Here is an 18883-nt window from a genome sequence, read left to right as displayed (position 1 = left end):
GGCTGAAACCCGGAACTATATTTCATGTTTCTGTCGAACACAGTTCGGGGACGAGACGTCTTCCGGATGGTGATGCAGTACTCCTGTGCATGCTGCGGGCGGAACTGTTTTTAAAGTGTAAATTAAATACTCTCTCGTAACATTTCGATTTATGGACATTTTAACTATCGTCTGGTGACACTTGTTTTATTCCTGTCACACATTTTAGCCACTGCTGTTATCCAACAACTGTTTGTTATTGTGTTAGCAGATGGCTAACAACGCTGTGAACTGACGCGCTATTGTTTTCTCTTTTTGACAGTGTACCTGTAGTACAGTCCAACAGACACGATGGGAATCTTGGAAAAAATCTCCGAAATTGAGAAAGAAATTTCTCGGACTCAGAAAAATAAAGGTGAGACAGATTTAAGCTCGGGCATGGAGGTGTGTGGCAGCAGACTTTTTAAGTTTCACGTTCACCATTTAGCCCCATTAAAGGAAGGATTTTCAAATTCTCTATTATATTTTGTACTGTGTTGCTCTTTATTTGCAGATGAAATTTGACCACAGATTTAACCACACTGACTCGTTTAACTATCAAATGAATTGAAAACTTTTTAACATGTCTACAGTAAAAACGGCACAACAACTTAATTTCCTTGATAGTTACTTTTTTCTTTTTACCTTTTGCTTCTAGCTACTGAGTACCACCTGGGTTTACTGAAGGCCAAATTAGCGAAGTACAGAGCTCAACTCCTTGAACCCTCCAAGTCTGCGGGGGCCAAAGGCGAGGGCTTCGATGTTATGAAATCTGGAGATGCTCGTGTTGCTCTCATTGGGTTTCCCTCTGTGGGCAAGGTGCGTACACAAACAATTGCCTCTGCAGCTATGCTTTTCGTCATTATTTGATCAAATGTTTTGTAGTCACACATCAAAATTGAACTGTATGCACTGTAACATTTAAGAATCCATGTTAAAAATGATCCTACAAATGTGTCATCCATGGCATTTACACTGTAATAAACATAAATTTATTAATTCATTCATAACATAAGCAGTATTGAATTGGCGGTTGAAGAAGTGTGTTTTGTTCAACTCATCTTTATTCATCCACAGTCCACCTTTCTTAGCTTGATGACCGCAACGGCTAGTGAAGCAGCTTCCTACGAGTTCACGACTCTGACCTGCATCCCCGGAGTCATAGAGGTGCCTTTTTTTAAATTTTTTTTTTTACTTGGAGTGCTCTATCCAGTCATACTCTGGGTTTTAAATGTGTTGACCGCATCTATTCCCAGTACAAAGGTGCAAACATTCAGCTGCTGGATTTGCCGGGTATCATCGAGGGAGCTGCTCAAGGTTAGATTCTCTCCTGTCAGGGCTGAATTCAAATCAGGAGCCTAAAGTTGAAATGCCAAGTTTTACTTTTGTTGCCTCACAAATCGCAGTGGTACATTAAACATGTTCCTATTTGTGGTTTGCTTGACCACTGACAGGAAAGGGAAGAGGCCGACAGGTCATCGCTGTTGCCCGGACAGCTGACGTCGTGATTATGATGTTGGATGCTACTAAAGGAGATGTCCAGAGGTTTGTGATTTTTTTTTTTTTTTAAACTCAAATCATTTGTACTTTGTGAAGTGGAGATTAACTTTCAAAAAACATGGTTTGACATTGCTATTTCTTCCATCCAGGACCCTTTTAGAAAAGGAGTTGGAGTCTGTTGGCATCAGACTGAACAGGACAAAACCCAATATTTATTTCAAGGTAATAAGCTGGATACCTATTGTTAAATGTTATTGATACATGAATGATTTAGAAACACCCTGAGCATTGAGATTTATCATTCATTCTGTTCTTTTTTAAATGTGTGCCGCACAAAGCTAATTCCTAGAAAAGCTGTTTGAATTCTCTAAAAACCAAAACAGGAGTAGCAATGATTGTTAGTCCTGTCTTTCTGTTTCCGTTTGAGACTTTTGAGTTTGACCTCTTAATCTGAATTTCACTGACGTTTGTCTGATCAATGGACCACTCAGGATAATCCATTAATGTTGTTTGCCGCATCAGAATATTAGTGTGCCTGCTTGAAGGAAATGACCCAACTAAACTAGCCGTCATGTTTTCTGTGTTCTCCTTCTAGCCTAAGAAAGGAGGCGGTCTGTCCTACAACTCCACTGTTCCTCTCACCCATTGCTCCGAGAAGCTGGTGCAGCTCATCCTTCACGAATACAGTATCCTCGATGGTGCCATCATTTTGAAAGAACATTAACGTTCTTATGGTTCGCTGCCTTAAATCTGAACCTCAGAAATCTTTAATGCAGAAGTGCTGTTCAGGGAGGACAGCACACCAGATGAGTTCATCGACGTCATTGTTGGAAACAGAGTTTACATGCCTTGTCTTTATGTATGTTCATCAAAGCTGGTTCTTCTAAAACATGAAGTTGAGTTTGACCTTTTGTGCGTGTGGATCACAGGTGTACAATAAGGTGGATCAGATCTCCATCGAGGAGGTGGACCGCCTGGCTCACAGACCTCACAGTGTCGTCATCAGGTTGGACCGGCGACGCCCTACTCGACATTCCAGATGACTCTTTCAGCGTGATGTATTTTCTTTCTCCTCTGCAAAGTTGTGGGATGAAGCTGAACCTGGACTACCTTCTGGAGCGCTTGTGGGAGTATCTGGCTCTCATCTGCATTTTTACCAAGAAAAGAGGAGGTACACTCCAATAGCTTGCTTCTCGGGGCTTTTATCCACTCATTTAACACTTTGTTTTTTTGAATGAAGAACGCCCGGACTTCAATGATGCCATCATCATGAGGAGAGGAGCGAGTGTAGAACATGTGGTGAGTGAACTGCATTGATTTGTAACCAGCAACCTACTGAAAGTGATGCAGTGAGCTGGAGAAAAGTGGAGGAGGAAACCTCAAGAGAGAATGGAGATGTGCAAATGAGAGGGACAAAGGAGGTGGTAGAGTTATAACAATATTCAATTGTATAGTCTTATAAACTGAGATGAAGGAGGTGAAGAAGAGATTGCAGCAGGTGGGGGAGGCAAGAGAAAATTTACAGGACAGTATTATGAGATGGCCACTGTCATGAGACTCAGAGATGAAGTTACTGAGGTTGTCATTGGGATTGACTAGAAAAGACAAGATCAGAAATGAGTATCAGAGGGTGAGGTGATGTTTGAAGAGAAAGTTGGAGAGGATGGACGGTTTGTGGAGAGGAGGGACAGTGTTGGACCAAGAATGTTGGAAGAAGACAACCACTGAGGCTCATGATGGATGGTGAAAGCAAAAGTGGAGGACTTAAATGGTGACAAATGAAAGAAAAAGAACTGGTGTATTTTCTTCCTTCAGTCTTGTAAATGAAAGTTGACCGTGAAAAACACAACCCTGTCTGATTGTTCCCACCTGTGTTTCTCTCCTAGTGCCATCGAATTCACAGAACCTTAGCCAGCCAGTTTAAATACGCTCTTGTGTGGGTAAGTGCTTCATGCTTTCACACTCTTTACCCGGCAACTGAATGAACTGTTATGTTAATGAGGAACAAACGTAGAAGAGTTATATTTTGTCTTTATCTGACTGATATATCTGCTGTGTTTTTGAGGGGAAGGTGACTCAGATTTGTGAAACACCTGCTAGCACAACACATTTTCCTCTCACCTGATTCAAGTGTGGTTGGAGGGGTGAGGATCAGCACCCGCTCTTTTAAAGCTTGTTTCTATATTTGGATATTGTTTTGACAAACTACATCACAATGATCCGCCACTTCCTGCATAGAAGCAGCAGAAAAAAAATCCCGCTGAGGGAGAGCACACGTTCGTGTAGACCCATGATGAGACTCAGATCCAGTTTGAGCGTTCAGCTAAAATAAGGGATTGAGTGGTTCAATGACAGTGCCACAATATCAGTTCACATGTACCTTTAAAAAGAAATCCTGCACTGTGATACCTGCTGCGTTAAGTACAGGTAAGTGCTTTGTTGAATCAGATTCAAGTCCAAGATGAATTCTGCAGAAGGCATCACCGTACTCCCAAACACTGATCAATCTACTAGTGTCGAGGGTTAGACAGCATGTGCAACAGTTGAGATGTGACCCAGCTGTCACCTGTCTTTCAGGGAACCAGTACCAAGTACAGTCCTCAGAGGGTGGGACTGACTCATGTCATGGAGCACGAGGACGTCATCCAGATCGTGAAGAAGTGAATTGGAGCTCCTCAGGAGTTGCTCTGGTGTACTGCAGAAATCACCACCAGTTTTATTCGACAGAGCCGGGGACTGATCTGTGTTGATTTGGGAGCAAACCGTGTGCGGGGTGATGCAGAAGATGAATGGAAAAGATTAAAATTCATAAATGTTTAAATTGTCTTGTCAGTTGTATTTCTCTTGGCTCGGTGGACTCTCCTGTACAAAGTCCTCCGTGTGAATGATGTTTTACAAAGTACTCAGACCGCCTGGTGTCTTTTCTTTTGTTGTGCCTTTTCATTTTGTGGTGTTGCTGCCAGTATCATCATAGGCGCGCGATGAGTATGATGTTTTTCTGCTGTAGTGAACAGCTTTTTATCTTGTTTTTCTTGTTTGTTTGTCACCCTGGTGTGATGCAGCTGACTCACCCCATGCTGCCTCCCTTCAGTCCCACAAACACAACACCCATGTAAGAAATAGTTATTAAACTCTGAACACAACTTCAGAAGCAAACACACAAATGGATTTATGTGCCTCGTGTGGGTTTGTGTGTTTTATGTCAGTGGAACTGCCACTATGCCAGGTAGTGCAGCTCCACTGAACCTTCAGGAGAAAGTGACCCTTGACCCCCATCATTCCTTCCTGCTGCCCAGCTGTTGCTGCCATCTTGTCTTTTCCTCCCCTCCACAAAGTAAGAACTCACAGTCGCTGGCCTGCCACACAATGGCGACATTAAAAATTTACAAGCGTCTCTTTTGGTCCAGGGAAGGAGCACGGAGTGGGACGCTTCAGCAGGAGCGGTGTACCGTCCCGGAGATGGACTGAAGATGTCCCGTCTGAGCGGGTCCTGGATGGAGAGGTACAGCTTTGGAATCACCTGAAGAGCGAGGGAAGATGGAGGGACAACAACGGAGGGACACAAAGGTACGCTTTGTGTGCGACAGGCATGACACCTGATGCTCCATATGCCACTGTGTGTGTGTGAAGCTACGGAAACACGAGCGTGTGTTTAAGGTATTACATAAGCCACGTTGTCATGACACACGCTCCAACCGTCCTTCATCGCCTATTTTGTCAAGTCGTGTGACTTGAATGCCTTCTCCAACTCACCTCACCGCGGTCACAATATCTGAAACTTTTGTCTAACATTTTCCATCTTCATCTCTGTACTGTGCATTCAGAACATTCGGTATCATGAACCACCATTATTAACCACTTATACGTACTTAAATTTAGTTAAAATAACAGAGTTTTCGACACTGAGGCGTCGAGGCTAGCGAGAGGTGGTCTTTGCTGCCACCTACTGGTTTATTTAGATCATTACATCGTCTTGTCACCAAAATTGAAACACCTTAATAATAATAATAATAATAATAATAATAATAATAATAATAATAGTAAAAGATAGTACTGCTTAGTGTGACTGCAAAATTGAAGAATATTTTGAGATTTATTTAGATTTCACTGTTCAATGACATTGACTCCTCTGGGACCAATAAATCATCTCACATGATGAACTAAGATTTTGCCATTAAGATCTTACTAAACAAGACGTCGCTGAACAGACTTACTGAACTGGATATGTTTTGTGAACAATGAGGCATACATGATGATTATTTGTGGATCTTTTTCTGCATGTACATTTCAAATTTGACTCTCGGAGCTTTGGTCCCTGGGTCCAGTGTTTGACTCATTATTTCGGTGCTGTAGTCACCTTCAGTTATTTTTAAAATATATATTTAAATTAAAAAAAAAAAAAAGAAAAAAAGAAAAAACAGTCAGGTTTGTGGACAGCAGTGGTCAGCACCTGACAACTCTAGCTCAATAATGCCCACTGGTGGTCACATGAGTTTGTGCGACTTGGGTGCTGGTGATCGATTGTCAATGTAGCATGGTTAGAATCACAACCTGGTTCTGCCGAGCCATCATCCCATATTTCACCTCCCTCATTGTGTGAGTGTGTAGAGTCCATTACGCTGCGTTTGTATGTGAAGATTCCGATAAGACACTGAAAGCCCTTTTCATGGCGGTTCTCTGACGTGTTTGGAGCCGTGTTGTGTGTTGATAGCGTGGCTGCATGTGTGTCTGTGTAATCCTCCCAGCTGCAGGAACAAAGGCTCCGACCATCAGTACTTTTAACCACTTAAAATACACACAAACACACACAGGTGAGGCGCATTTATGAAGAAACCTAATCCTCAGTATTGATGGAAAGATAAATGTAAGGACTCGGACGGAGGCAAAGTGCTTTTCACTTTTGTCCGGCCGGTAATGACTCACACAGTGGACCATGTATCCGCGATAAAGGTCCTTTTGTCTCTGTGTTATTTAGGGAAATTGAAAAGGACACATTTGGGCGTGTGTTTGTGTGTCTGGAGGGATATAAATATTACAGCCCCGGTGCAAACACACGCATCCCTCTGGACTTGTTAACATGGTGGTGTTTAATGGATAAAAAGCAACTCATCCCAAGATCAAATGAGGTAAGACAATATATATGAAATCAGTTTTAAAAAGAGGTGATGTGTATCAGTAGCACCACAGAGCTGGCTGGTTACTATCCTCATGAGATGCTGTTGGACAGGTGTGACAGAACTACACTCTTTTCTAGCTTGCGTTCGTCGCTGTATTCCTGCTGTTTAATAAAAAAAAAAAAGAACAATGGCCGGGTTTGTATCGTCTCTACACGCTTATGTGGGTTTGGCCAGGCACTCTGGTTTCCTCCCGCTATCCGTAAGTGTGAGCGGCTGTCTGTCAGTGGCTGACCTGTCCACGATGTCCCCTGCCCCTTACCTGTATAACTGGGAGTCCAGATGATAATGAGTAAATGAAGTTAGAAATATTACTAATTCACCAAGCCATTGTTGTATTTCTAATGTAACAATGTGACTATTGTTTCTTTAAATAGACATAGATTAAAGTATTTACTTCAATGAGTGAAAAAGTAATACCATCAAAGTAAAAACAACAAACAGAAATGAAAATGACATTAAAAAAATGTAAAACTGAAATGATTTGGAGGAAAAGTACTTGTGAACATTGTTTGAAATATCGAAACAGATGAGTAAAACAAAATTATGTTGCGTATAAAAAGGGGAAAATGATTCGATAAGAACATCACCATGTGATTCACGCGTGCTGTGGAACGACAAACTCCATGCATAACTTCCATTTATAAAATAAATAGACAATTAACAGCGGTAGTTCCAGGAAAATTATGAACATGAACATTCAATTCTTAAAGAATTCTTGGAGACTTGGTGTCACTCACTCATGCGATTGCCGACTGTTGACACTTGGATCCAGAGTTTTAGTGGCTGCTGGTGTTGCTCCTTTGTCGGGATGTGAGTTAATCTGCCCGCAGAGGTTGAGACTTGAATGGGCTTAAACGTTTACAGGTAACTTGAGTCCTCACTCCTCAGACTCACCTCCTGACGCTCGCTCCCCTCCCACTCTGCTCCTTATGAGAGGCATATATCCGTCATTATTAACATTTACGCTGGATGCTTGTGTCTCAGTGTGAGGGGTGTGAGCTTATTTTAGCATGCAGTTTGTCTCCTTGTGCAGACCTCACGCTTTTGTGTGGACATCTTTGCCAGTCCCCATGAGGTTAAACCTCAGTTTGAGGGTGAAAACCTCAACATAACAAGCTCATTATAATTTAGTTTCAGTTTGTTTTGGAGTCCGGTAACATGTACGTGACATGTACGATGAATTGTACGTTTTTATTGCCACAGGAAGAAAGGACCTCCTGTGGTGCTCAGTCTTTGACATGGGTAGTCTCAGTCTGTTGGTCCATGTGCTTCCACATTGGACAAGGAACTCATGGAGGGGGTGGTGATGTTTTCCAGGATGCTCCTTAGTTTCAGGAGCATCCTTCTCTCCATAACTGTCTCCAAGGAGTCCAGTTTCAGCCCCACCACATCAGCACTCATCAGCTTTGCGGATGAGTCTGTTGAGTCTGTTAGTGTCCTCCACCGTCTGCTGCCCCAGCAAACCACAGCGAACAGAATTGCACTGTACACCACCGACTCATAAAACATCTTCAGCATTGTCCTGCAGGAGTTGAAGGACCTGAGCCTTCTCAAGAAGTAGAGACGACTCAGTCCTTTATTGTAAAGGGCCTCAGTGTTCCGAGCCCAGTCCAGTTTGTTGTCTATGAAGACCCCAAGATATTAATAGTCCTCGACCATATCCACATTATGGGTTTATGGTGAGAGGCTGTATGGCAATGAGAGGTGTGTGTGTGTGTCTCACTTGTTTAATGAGCCTGTTGGCGGCTCTCCGCTCAGGTGATCTCCTTCATTAGTGTCGTGTCGCTGAGTGCGTCTGATGAAAACATATTGTCAGTGATAGGCACGTAAACACCCTCCTGTTCATGTGTCACTCCCTCTTGTTTCTCTTTCTACGTGCTATTTTCTTCCCTCCCTCTTGGTGCCCTGGGTCAGTGTTCTATTTCATCATGATCTGATAGTCCTGACCCACAAACTCCATCGTCTACACTCAGCAGTGTTTCATCACATGAAGTTATAGATGAGCTTACAACGACGACGCAGTTATCTGCTAGCCCGAGTGCTGCTGGTTGCTTTTGCCTTTATGTTGACTTTAAAATCTCTCACTGGAGTTTCACTTCCAAGTGTTTGTGCCGTAGTCATTGGTGTTCTCTAATAAATAAACTAAAACAAGTCCAAACAAATCCAATTTTATAATACAGTTTTATATATATATATATATATATATGTATATATATATATATATATATATCCTCATTGCTTCTCAAGTCACCTCCTATTCCTCTGCCGCAGATATCTCCTGCAGCGTGTGGCTTCTGACCTTTGACAGTCGCCATTGTAAGAGAGATATTGGTGGAGGAGCCGGTAGATGAATTGGGTTAACCCTTTGTGATATATTTAGACAAGTTACTGATGAATGTTTTAGCTTAGCAGTCATTAAACATTCATATCTACCACTGAGATGACCTCCTGGAATATCAGCCCGTCATCAATGAATTAACATCAGGCCATCATCACAACTGACATCAGCCTAGCGCCAGGAATTCAGTTTGTTGTGTTGCGTTACAGTGTGCAGAACCAACAGTGAAGACTTAACCTCCACTATATTGAGACACAAAATGGCCATCATGGTACATATTAATGGTAGTTTATTTGAAAAAAAAAGCAAATTAAATGGTGCAGGAATGGCCTTTGTAAAGAGGAGAAACAGTTGACTTAAACTCTTCTTTAAACAGTTGTTTTCATTCAAGGAAAGTATTTCAGTTGACGTAGGATCCCGTTCCTCATCCTATTCCTATGCGGATGCATTTGTGCTGCAGTGGGATGCCCCTGTTGACATGTCCCATAGCACTCTCAGTGACGCTACTACTTTTCTGGATTTGGCTCTGACTGACTTTGCCTCTCAGACACAGTTTAGCAACAGCTCAGCCACCCTACATTATTGATACCGAAGTGATCCTGCAGATTGTGTTACCCCACAACACTAGAGCCGGTATGATAGGTGCCCTTTGAGACTGGGGATACACTCTCTCTCCCTCTCCCTCCCCCCCCCCCCCTCTCTCTCTCTGATACACAAACAGATGTTTTACATATTCCTTACTTACACACGTGCTTGCATGACATGTACGGCCAGGTCTCGGTATGATGCTGCCAGAGGACGGATGAAGTAACCATGGAAAGATGTGCCAGGTTACAGTAGGTCAGATAGTAAAATGACGTGGGATGTGGGAGGATACAATCATGACACAGTCCCACGCACACGCTTCGCTCTAGTACAAAGAGGTGGACACACTTGAGTGCCGGGACTTACACCTGCGGACTGCAGAGATGCTCTGCCAAGGATGGTGTGCCAGCCAAGATGAGGATACACTACAGGCCGTCGCAAAAACAGTGGAAGACACACAAAGGACTGGATTGCTTTATCACTCTTTGAGGATTTACCTTCAAGATCCACTGAAGGATGAATTGATCTGATCCATATTGGATTACATTTTCATAAATTAACCAGTTGGTCCAAGGGAGACTCTGTGGTCAGTGAAACATGTTCATGTATGTGTTGATGTGTTTTTGACACGTTCAGAGGGTCAAGTCTTATTTTTCTCACATGAAAGTGGCTTTTTGGAAAATGCTTGAAATTGTGTGTTGATTGACCTTGACACTGAAACCCATCTGCTTCTGCACATCCTGGGTTTCATGTGGAGTCCATCATGCCACCTAAAAAAGGTGACTCGAAATCAGCGGCCAAAAAGGGCAAATCTGAGGACCAAAAGAAGGCAGGGAAAGATGAGAAGAAAGGAGGCAAAGATGACAATAAGGGGGCGAAGAAGGAAGGGCTGGACAAGGTGAAGGGAAAGGATGATGGCAAGAAGGGCAAAACAAAAAAGCCTGAGAGTGAGTCTGAGGAGGAATCCGAAGATGAAGAGGTGCCAAGTGGTGACGATGAAAGTGAAGAGGAAGTACAACCTAAAAAAGGAGCACAAACTGATAAAGGAAAAGGGAAAGCAGCACTTAAAAGTGCATCTAAGGCCATGGCCGTCAAAGGTTTTAAGCCACCTACAAAACACCCTCCTCCATCAGATGATGAGGAAGATGAGAAGGTCAAACCCAAAGGAATGGCTGCAGTCAACCTCAAAAAGATGAGTGATGTCCATATCAAAGGAGCCTCCAAGGCCATGATGGGGTTTGCTGCTGAAGGGAAGAAAAACATGGCTGCAGCAAAAGTCCAGAAGATGCCTGACGTCAAGACTCACCTTAAGGGCGCCTCTAAGGCAATCTCAGGGATGACAGGGAAGGCTTCTCCCTTCAGCTTCCCTTCTAAACCACAACAACCAGTTAAAGCAAAACCAAAGAGAAACCTTAAAAGCACTTCCCGTCTCTTTTTGCGCCTCTCCAAGAAAAAGAAGCCGCCTGCAGAGGGTAAACCGCTTCTTGGTAACAAGCTTTTTTCAGGGTTTGGGGCTAAATCCATATCTGCTGATAAAAAATCGGCTTTGTCTGGCTTCAGCCTGTTGGGAAAGAAAAATGAAAATGCAAAAGATGCCACTGTGCCCAAGAAGACGATTAACCTGTCAGGTTTGGGCAACAAAGGGAAAATGGCCGCAGAGGCCAAAGGATTGGGAGGAAAGTTCAAGGGCATGTTTGGAAAGAAGAAAGAGAGAGCTGGATTTAAAGCGAAAGGCTGGATGTTAGGGAGAATTGCAGCAGCGTCAAACTGGTTGACTGCAAAGTTTTTACAGACAAAATCCAGAGGTCGGCTTGGTGGAAGGGGGCGTGGACGAAGGCAGTTGTCATTTGCAAACAGAGAAGCAGAACCGTATTATTACAATGACACATATGAATATGATGAATTTGGATATGAAGATTATCATGATCGATGGAGACCAAGAGGCTATGTGAACCGTCCCTCCACATATGGCCCCACTGATCCACATGGTCAGGACATAGACTGTGAGGATGACGAATGGGAGGACCACTACGGGTACTATGACGATGAAGATTTTTATTATGATGATGAATATTATTATGAGGACGAAATGGACTATTACAATTACCCATATGACTACTACAATGATCCTCGTGAAGAGTATCATGCTGATGATGGGATGGATTATTTCTACGGTGAAGATGGAATGTTGTATACGATAGAAGCAGATCAGTTTGGTTACAATGACTTTTACAACCACAATGTATATGGGGAATACTTGAATGACCTCAGTTATAACAATGGCATTTTAGATCCATATGGACAAATGTTGGGATATACAGACCATGCAGTAACCCAAGAACCCTGTCAGCAGCCTTTCTATTTGGATGGGTTGAGTTTGGTTGATGCTGGATATTTTCTGGGACAAGAACAGCTGGCATACCACTATTCTGACCCCATCCAGACTGAACAGTTCCGGTTTCCCAGACCTCAAGTCAGGCTATTTGGAAAACAGAGACTGGATGTGGAATCATTGTCTCAACCCCCTCTCCAGGTTTCTCCAACATTTCCTCATTCACAGACTCCACTTCCTCAAAATAGCGTGGCTCTACCAAGTATGCAATTCCAGCCTGCGATTCCTTCACACAGCTTTGTGCAGCCCAGCAACCCACCATCCTTCCCCAATCAACCAGCCTCTGTTACAGATCCATATCAGACACCTATTAATGAACAAGTTGTCCATCACATTCCTCCCCAATCACCTCATCTACCCCAAGCTGTTACTTCAGCTGTATCTCCGATACCAGCTCAGATTGCCTCCCATCCATACCATCCTTTGTATAATCTGGATCAACACATTTACCAGGTGGATCAAATGTCTTCAATGGTTCCTTTACAGCCAGAAATGCCCCCACTGGTGCAGTCACCTGGGCAATCTCCTGATTTAACAAGACGCTTTCAACAAACAAGTACCTTTCCATCCCCACAGCCATCATTGGGAATAGGACCACCCAGGACTGCAATATCTAACGCCCCTCATCCTCAAACATATCTCAGGAGCTTGAATCCTAACAATCAAGGAGGCACACAGTTTTCTCCTTTTATGCTGCGAAATTTACCGCCTCAGCGAAGCTCATTTGTTGGTCAAAGACCAACTTCCGCTGTTCGTGTTGAAAGGCGATCCATTCCATTGCCTTCTCCATCATTAACAAGACGAGTGCCTTCTGTGAGAGCGCAATCATCTCCAATAAATGGGAAAAGGATTTCTACTTTCCACAGGGGTCATTCAGCTATTCAAACCCATTCCCCATATTCAAGTCCAGTAGCATCGCCAAGACAGTCATTAAGGAAGCGAGAGAGCCCACCACCTTCTCCTGGACTCACATTCAGGCAGCAACTTCCTCCAGATGCAATTTCTTTGCCACCACACTTCTCCAAAAGCAGAAGACAGATGTCCCGAAATGGGCGATCCCCCTCACCAACGCAAAGAGGGAGCCCTACTTTCCCAGACAGACCTCAGTCACCTCCCCCAACCACTCAAAGAAGTTCACACCGTCCCACCTCACCATCTCCCTCACGGATGAGTGGTCGTCCCTTATCCAATCAGCCGTTGACTCAGAGGGCCAGAGGTAGCATCCTGGGTCGAAATCACATTCCCATGGGTGCCGTGAAACCATCACCAGCAAATCCATATGCTTCGAGACGTGGAAGACATGTTCATCCTCTTACTCAACATGTGGCGCCTTTAAGGACCTCAGTCAATGGGGGCCAAGCACCTACGTCAGGAGAACTGGCAGGATCAGCTCGAGGTCCAAAGTTATCCCGAACTGGCTCTCGTGCATTTGGATTCAGGGACTCAAAAAGGATTGCAGCTACTCAAAGAGGTTTTCAACGACCTGTAGGTAGGGGACAGCCATTAGTGCGGATGCCTGGAAACCAGCCCCCTCTACCGACGAGGCAGTCATTCAGCATTCCCCCTCCTGGACCTCCTGTATCTCCCCAACCTTCTTTGAAACACACCGGCCCTCACTCACCTCAACCTTCAATGCGTAGGCTACACAGTAGACCTCCATCTCCCCAACAATTTCAGCCTTTATCCCCATTGCCTTTACATCCATCACATGGATCTCATCCTGCTAGTCCCTTGCCACAGAGGACTAGAAGTCCTCAGGGATTTGGGACTATGCCTTTTCAAGCTTCCTCACCAGTCCTAAATGCTCGGAGTGGTATTTTGCCAACCTCTCAGACTGTTACTCAGTATAGCTACGCAATGATGGAACCAGGTCCTTCCCCAATGCTAACAAGTGCTTTTCAAAATTCTCAGATGTTAGGAGGTTCATTTCCTCCCTTGTCGAACAGTCCCCAACCACCAGTGCAGAGTCCCACAACAGCAATGCAAAATGAGGCATTTTCATCACACTCCTCTCCTCTACAACGCAATGCCAACCTTTATACAAATGTTATCTCACCATCTGATGCGTTAGCATCATCTGGTCCTGTTCCTTCTTCTCCGCACCCATCCTCATCATCTCAGCTACAAAATTCTTCAATTGCTTCACCATTTCAGCAACATCGTTCCTCTGTCCTCTTACCCTCATCTGCACCTCAGCATGTTGCGCTTCATCCTGCAACCATTAGTAGTAACTCTGCCATCCTTTCGGCTGGATTTCAGGCCTCTCTAATTCAGGGGTCAATGTTGAGGATTCCAGGTGGGAGGATTTCCCAGTTTTCTGCTGCAAATACGGTACCCACTGACGCACGTCAGGCGACCTATCACCTCCCTGATGGCTCACTGATCATGAGACCTGAGACTTCAGAACCTCCCCTACTTGCATCATCCTTCCCCTCTCCGAATCTGTCCTCTGCTATGCTCAATCCTACTTTGAGACAGGCCACATTTCGTTTACCCAATGGCTCTTTGGTTACCAGGACGGAGGCCCAACCTGCTTCCTCCCCTTCCTCCCCCATGCTTTCATCTGCATTGTTGAATCCCAATGTCAACAAAGCGTCATTCAGATTACCTCAAGGTACTTTAACGTTTGGCAGTGGACAAGCGCCTCAGTCAGTCACATCTTCATCCTCACCATCTGTGCTTACTTCAGCGCTTCTAAATGCAAATGTTCGTAAGGCCTCTTATCGATTTCCAGATGGTTCGGTTTTTGTAAGACCAGGGGAAGAGGCACAGAGTCCAGAATCTACAGTCATGTCACCAGGACTGTCTAGTGCTTTAATGAATGCTAATCTCAATAAGGCCAAGTTTAAACTACCTGATGGTTCATCGTTATTTTCACGGAAACAAATGCAAGATTCCACTCCTGAGCCATCTGTTCCTGTTCTGTCCGGGGCGTTGTTAAACCCCAGCTTACGTGGAGCTTCTTATAGATTGCCAGAGTCATCGATTTTCCAGCAAACTGCCTCTATTGACACCAACCAGCCGCGCTCATTTAACCTTTCCAATGCTCTGCAAAATCAGAACCTTCGATCAGCCAGCTACCGTTTACCAAATGGCACCCTAATGACTCGCCCACAGCAAAGCACTACGACAAAAACAATCGACTTGTCTAATGCCTTGTCAAAGAATCCAAACCTTCGTGGGGCCAGTTATCGCCTTCCTGATGGCAATATAATGGCTAAGCTTGGTGCCCCTCGTACTCCAGAGCCCAGTTCTTTAAATCTGTCAGGTGCCTTGAAGAACCCACTTTTGCGAGGTGCCTCTTACAATTTGTCATCATTCGCTTTAGTGTCACCACGCATGCAGGGACCAGATCCTGCACAGCACTGGGCGCAAGGCCCTGGAGGTGAATCTACATTTCAAGCACAGGATATGAATGTGTGGGATGCGGAAAGGTTATTACCTCATGGAACAGTACAGAACCTCAATAAATGGTCCATGTATAAAGAAGGGGAACTTTTGGAACCACAAAGTCTAGTCGGTCAATCGCACAGCCAACTTGGACCTGGCGAGTGGAACCTAAGCAGAGAAGGGGAACCTCAGGGGCACTGGTTTGACAAGGTAATGATTTGATAGGAGATTGTTTTTGCCAATGCCATGCACCATACAAATCTGATTCTGCATTGTGGGTTAAGTGAAAAATGTACTCTTAGGATTTTTACGCTGCAGTTTGTGTTTTTCAGATGTATTCTATCAGAAGCCTGTCGATGACAGGTCACCATCACCAGCGGGATGAAGATGGATTGGAAGACATGACCCAGTTAGAGTAAGACATTTGACCTGGTTTCCTCTGCTTGTAAAAACATCTGTCACTCAAGGATTAATTGAGAAAAGATCAGAGTTGAAATAAGAACAGTGAACAGTCATTTCTCCATCCAGGGAGATGCATGAAGGAGATGTTCTCCTGAACCTAAGAAAGAGATTTCATCGGGGGCTCATTTATGTAAGATAAAGCAGATCATCTTTTAGCTTTGTTAGATGTCTAACATTCTCTTTCCGCTTGTCTCAGACTTACATAGGTAGTATCCTGGTCTCTGTGAACCCTTATAAGATGTACAACATCTACGGGACTGACTATGTGCTGATGTACAAAGGTCATTCTTTCGGCGAGAACCCCCCGTAAGTGGTGAATCACTTGTCTTGGTATTTATCAAAGAAGAATGATCCTTTCGTTTTTCTCACCATTTTTTTTTATGTGAACAATTCTTGCCCATGAAGTCATCTGTTTGCCATAGCAAACGCTGCCTATTCTAAAATGATGGATGCCAAACACAACCAAGTTATTATTATCAGGTAAGTCCTCTTTCTGTGTTTCTGTATTCAATATTTGTCTGTTTCTGGTCTGTACAAAGTAACCAGTGGAGTAATAGAAGATGTTGTGAAAGCAAACCATCAGAAGTGTGGTGTTCTCCGAACAACACTCACAGAGTGGTTGTTGGATCATAAAGGAATAGGCTGAAACATGTTCACCAGATTCATGTTTGCTTCTCCACCTGGAAGGTCTACTCGTATTGCAAAGAAGACACCTGTGAGGGAGGACTAGCCCACTCCAGGCCAGGGGCAGATTACATTTCTGGGTGTACTGACTTTTGTGCTTGTGTGTGTGAGTGCCACAGAGTGGACGTTGAGAGGTAACAGAGGTCTGGTGTAAAGTGACCAATAATGCCTGGTTCTCAGCTAAACAGCAAGTTCAAGGAAACCCTAGCTGGCAACGTGGTTAAGGTGCCTGTTTTCCTAACAACCTTGGTTGTCCTTGGCTGAGTTCAGATGCCGGTGGTGTATAACGTTTAGCTGTTGGCAGCTCAAAGTGCGACTGTGTGTGTGTGTATGGGCTTGTTTATCTTATTTTGTGGGGACTTTGTGAGTACCGTGTGACTTTGTGGGGACATTTGGCTGGAACCCACGAGGTAACGCCTCAGTTTGAGGATGAAGACTTCAAAATAACGGTTAAAGTTTGGTTCAGAGTCCTGGGTAAGGTCAGCTATTTGTTTTGGATGGTTAGGTTTAGGGTAAGAGGCTGGGGAACACATTATAGCACTGAGAAACCTCACAATGTCTCAACAAGGATAGAACTACAAGTGTGTGTGTGTGAGTGAATGTGAGAGGAGGTTTCATGTAAATGTTGAATTAAGGCCACACCACATGGAACTGAGATGAAGAGGCCAGACTGAAGTGGAGAGGTGAGAAGGGCCAAATAATTGATGATTTAAGTGACCAGTAAAAGGTGCTGCTCTTGGTGCGTGTAATGGTTACACTACATTAAGTCTCTTAATGCTGTAATGTAATGCTGATGAAAAGAAATGCTGAAGTTGAAGATGCTGTTCTGAAGCCTGACTGGACGAGTTTTGTTTCAGTGGGGAGAGTGGCTCAGGGAAAACTGAAGCCACTAAACTTGTCCTTCGCTTCCTGGTGGCAATTCAACACAACAGCAATGTTGCGCACCAGGTACCCAAAGCACACACTCGGAACACGTTTACAAACTTCTGACATTTTTGTTCTGTTTTTGTATCTCTGCTGCGTCTCCCTGCTGCAGATTGAGGTAGTGGAGCAATTACTTTTTTAGAATGTCTTTCTACTATAGGTGCTTGACAAATTTTTGCAACATTAAGCACTCGGGGACCTAGTCTTATTTTATTTTTTTTTCCCAACATGCAATATGAAATGATGCTGCTGGCCATGGAGTCATGGCCTGGATTTTGCTGACAGGCCTTGAGTTTCATATGGTGTTTATGGGTTTATTGATTATTTTCTACTGATAAACGTTTCACAAAAATTGGGGCATGAAATCCTAAAATAAAATTCAAAGACTCATTAAAAAAAAAAAAAAAAAAAATTTAAATCCCCAAAGCTGTTGTTGATGGTTTATTCCAGTGGACATACTTGGCATTGCGGTACATTTTAATAATGAAAAAATAATATGTATTTTTTGCGTTTTCAGCATAATGAACTCCTAAATTGAACTTCATCTTTGAAGTCAGATTTTATTGACATTTTATCCAAATATATCAATTGTCTGTCTAAACTGCATTATCATTAACAAAGCAAAGATCTGCCAAAACATGGTACCATCTGTCATGTGACTGTGTTTGGAGTTGGAGTAACTTTTCTTGTCTGTTCTGGAGATACTTGAGGCTGCTCCTCTGCTGGAGTCTTTTGGAAATGCCAAAACTGTGCGGAACGATAACTCCAGTCGCTTTGGGAAATATATGGAAATCTTTCTGGAACAGTGAGTGGTTTTACAGTGGTACTAAAATGCCTTTGAAATCTTTTATTTAACTTGGGTTCTTGTCCTAGGGGAGTGATTTGTGGTGCCATAACATCTCAGTATCTGCTGGAAAAGTCACGCGTCGTATTCCAGGTGACACTTGGGTGCGAAGACTGAGTCAGGAAAATGACTTCACTGTGATGGGATGTTCTCTTCCTCAGGCCAAAGATGAGAGGAACTATCATATCTTCTATGAAATGCTGGCAGGTCTTCCCTCACAGCAGAAGCAGGCATTCTATCTCCAAGAGGCTGAGACCTACTATTACCTGAACCAGGTGGGCTCTGACTGAAGTGGGTATTGAAGTTGAACCTGACTGGTGTCCTCATCTCAGGGAGGGGATTGTGGAATAGCAGGAAAGAATGATGCGGAAGACTTCCTGCGACTCCTGGGTGCTATGGAGATTCTCCGCTTCACTGCTGATGACCAGTCCGCCATTTTTAGGATTTTGTCGTCCATCCTGCACCTAGGGAACGTCTACTTCCAAAGATATGAGGTGATGCCATTTCTGGCACTCCACTTCATCCCAAAAACATGGAGAGATGAAAGGGAAATGTCCTGTCTTGGGTGT

General features: G+C 43.8%; 2 protein-coding genes across 5 annotated transcripts in view; both read left to right on the top strand.

The window, feature by feature from the left end:
- The first annotated feature begins 47 nt into the window (after positions 1–47).
- drg2 (developmentally regulated GTP binding protein 2) lies at positions 48–4339 on the top strand. The gene is made up of 14 exons (XM_053851815.1): positions 48–117; positions 302–394; positions 677–837; positions 1096–1185; positions 1275–1335; positions 1473–1563; positions 1668–1740; positions 2114–2204; positions 2280–2377; positions 2448–2524; positions 2601–2689; positions 2759–2817; positions 3405–3458; positions 4096–4339. Exons 2-14 carry the CDS (start codon positions 331–333, stop codon positions 4180–4182), a joined length of 1095 nt encoding a protein of 364 aa, XP_053707790.1. The 5' UTR covers positions 48–117; positions 302–330; the 3' UTR covers positions 4183–4339.
- A 474-nt stretch (positions 4340–4813) lies between these two features.
- myo15aa (myosin XVAa) overlaps positions 4814–18883 on the top strand; it is a 30692-nt gene continuing 16622 nt past the window's right edge. For 2 of the 4 annotated variants that reach the window (XM_053852110.1, XM_053852107.1), the window contains exons 1-11: positions 4885–5085; positions 6494–6644; positions 15733–15815; positions 15929–15992; positions 16059–16168; positions 16268–16342; positions 17404–17494; positions 18172–18275; positions 18344–18407; positions 18476–18589; positions 18647–18808. In XM_053852110.1, coding sequence (XP_053708085.1) covers positions 6609–6644; positions 15733–15815; positions 15929–15992; positions 16059–16168; positions 16268–16342; positions 17404–17494; positions 18172–18275; positions 18344–18407; positions 18476–18589; positions 18647–18808 — 903 coding nt within the window. In that variant the 5' untranslated portion in view covers positions 4885–5085; positions 6494–6608. Of the gene's footprint in view, positions 4853–4884; positions 5086–6493; positions 6645–15732; positions 15816–15928; positions 15993–16058; positions 16169–16267; positions 16343–17403; positions 17495–18171; positions 18276–18343; positions 18408–18475; positions 18590–18646; positions 18809–18883 lie in introns of those variants that run through there. The other 2 variants (XM_053852109.1, XM_053852108.1) reach the window with 2 other exon arrangements.

Source organism: Synchiropus splendidus, chromosome 19 (genome assembly GCF_027744825.2).
Source record: "Synchiropus splendidus isolate RoL2022-P1 chromosome 19, RoL_Sspl_1.0, whole genome shotgun sequence".
Classification (NCBI taxonomy): domain Eukaryota; kingdom Metazoa; phylum Chordata; class Actinopteri; order Syngnathiformes; family Callionymidae; genus Synchiropus; species Synchiropus splendidus.
This window is presented reverse-complemented; position numbering and strand designations above follow the sequence as displayed.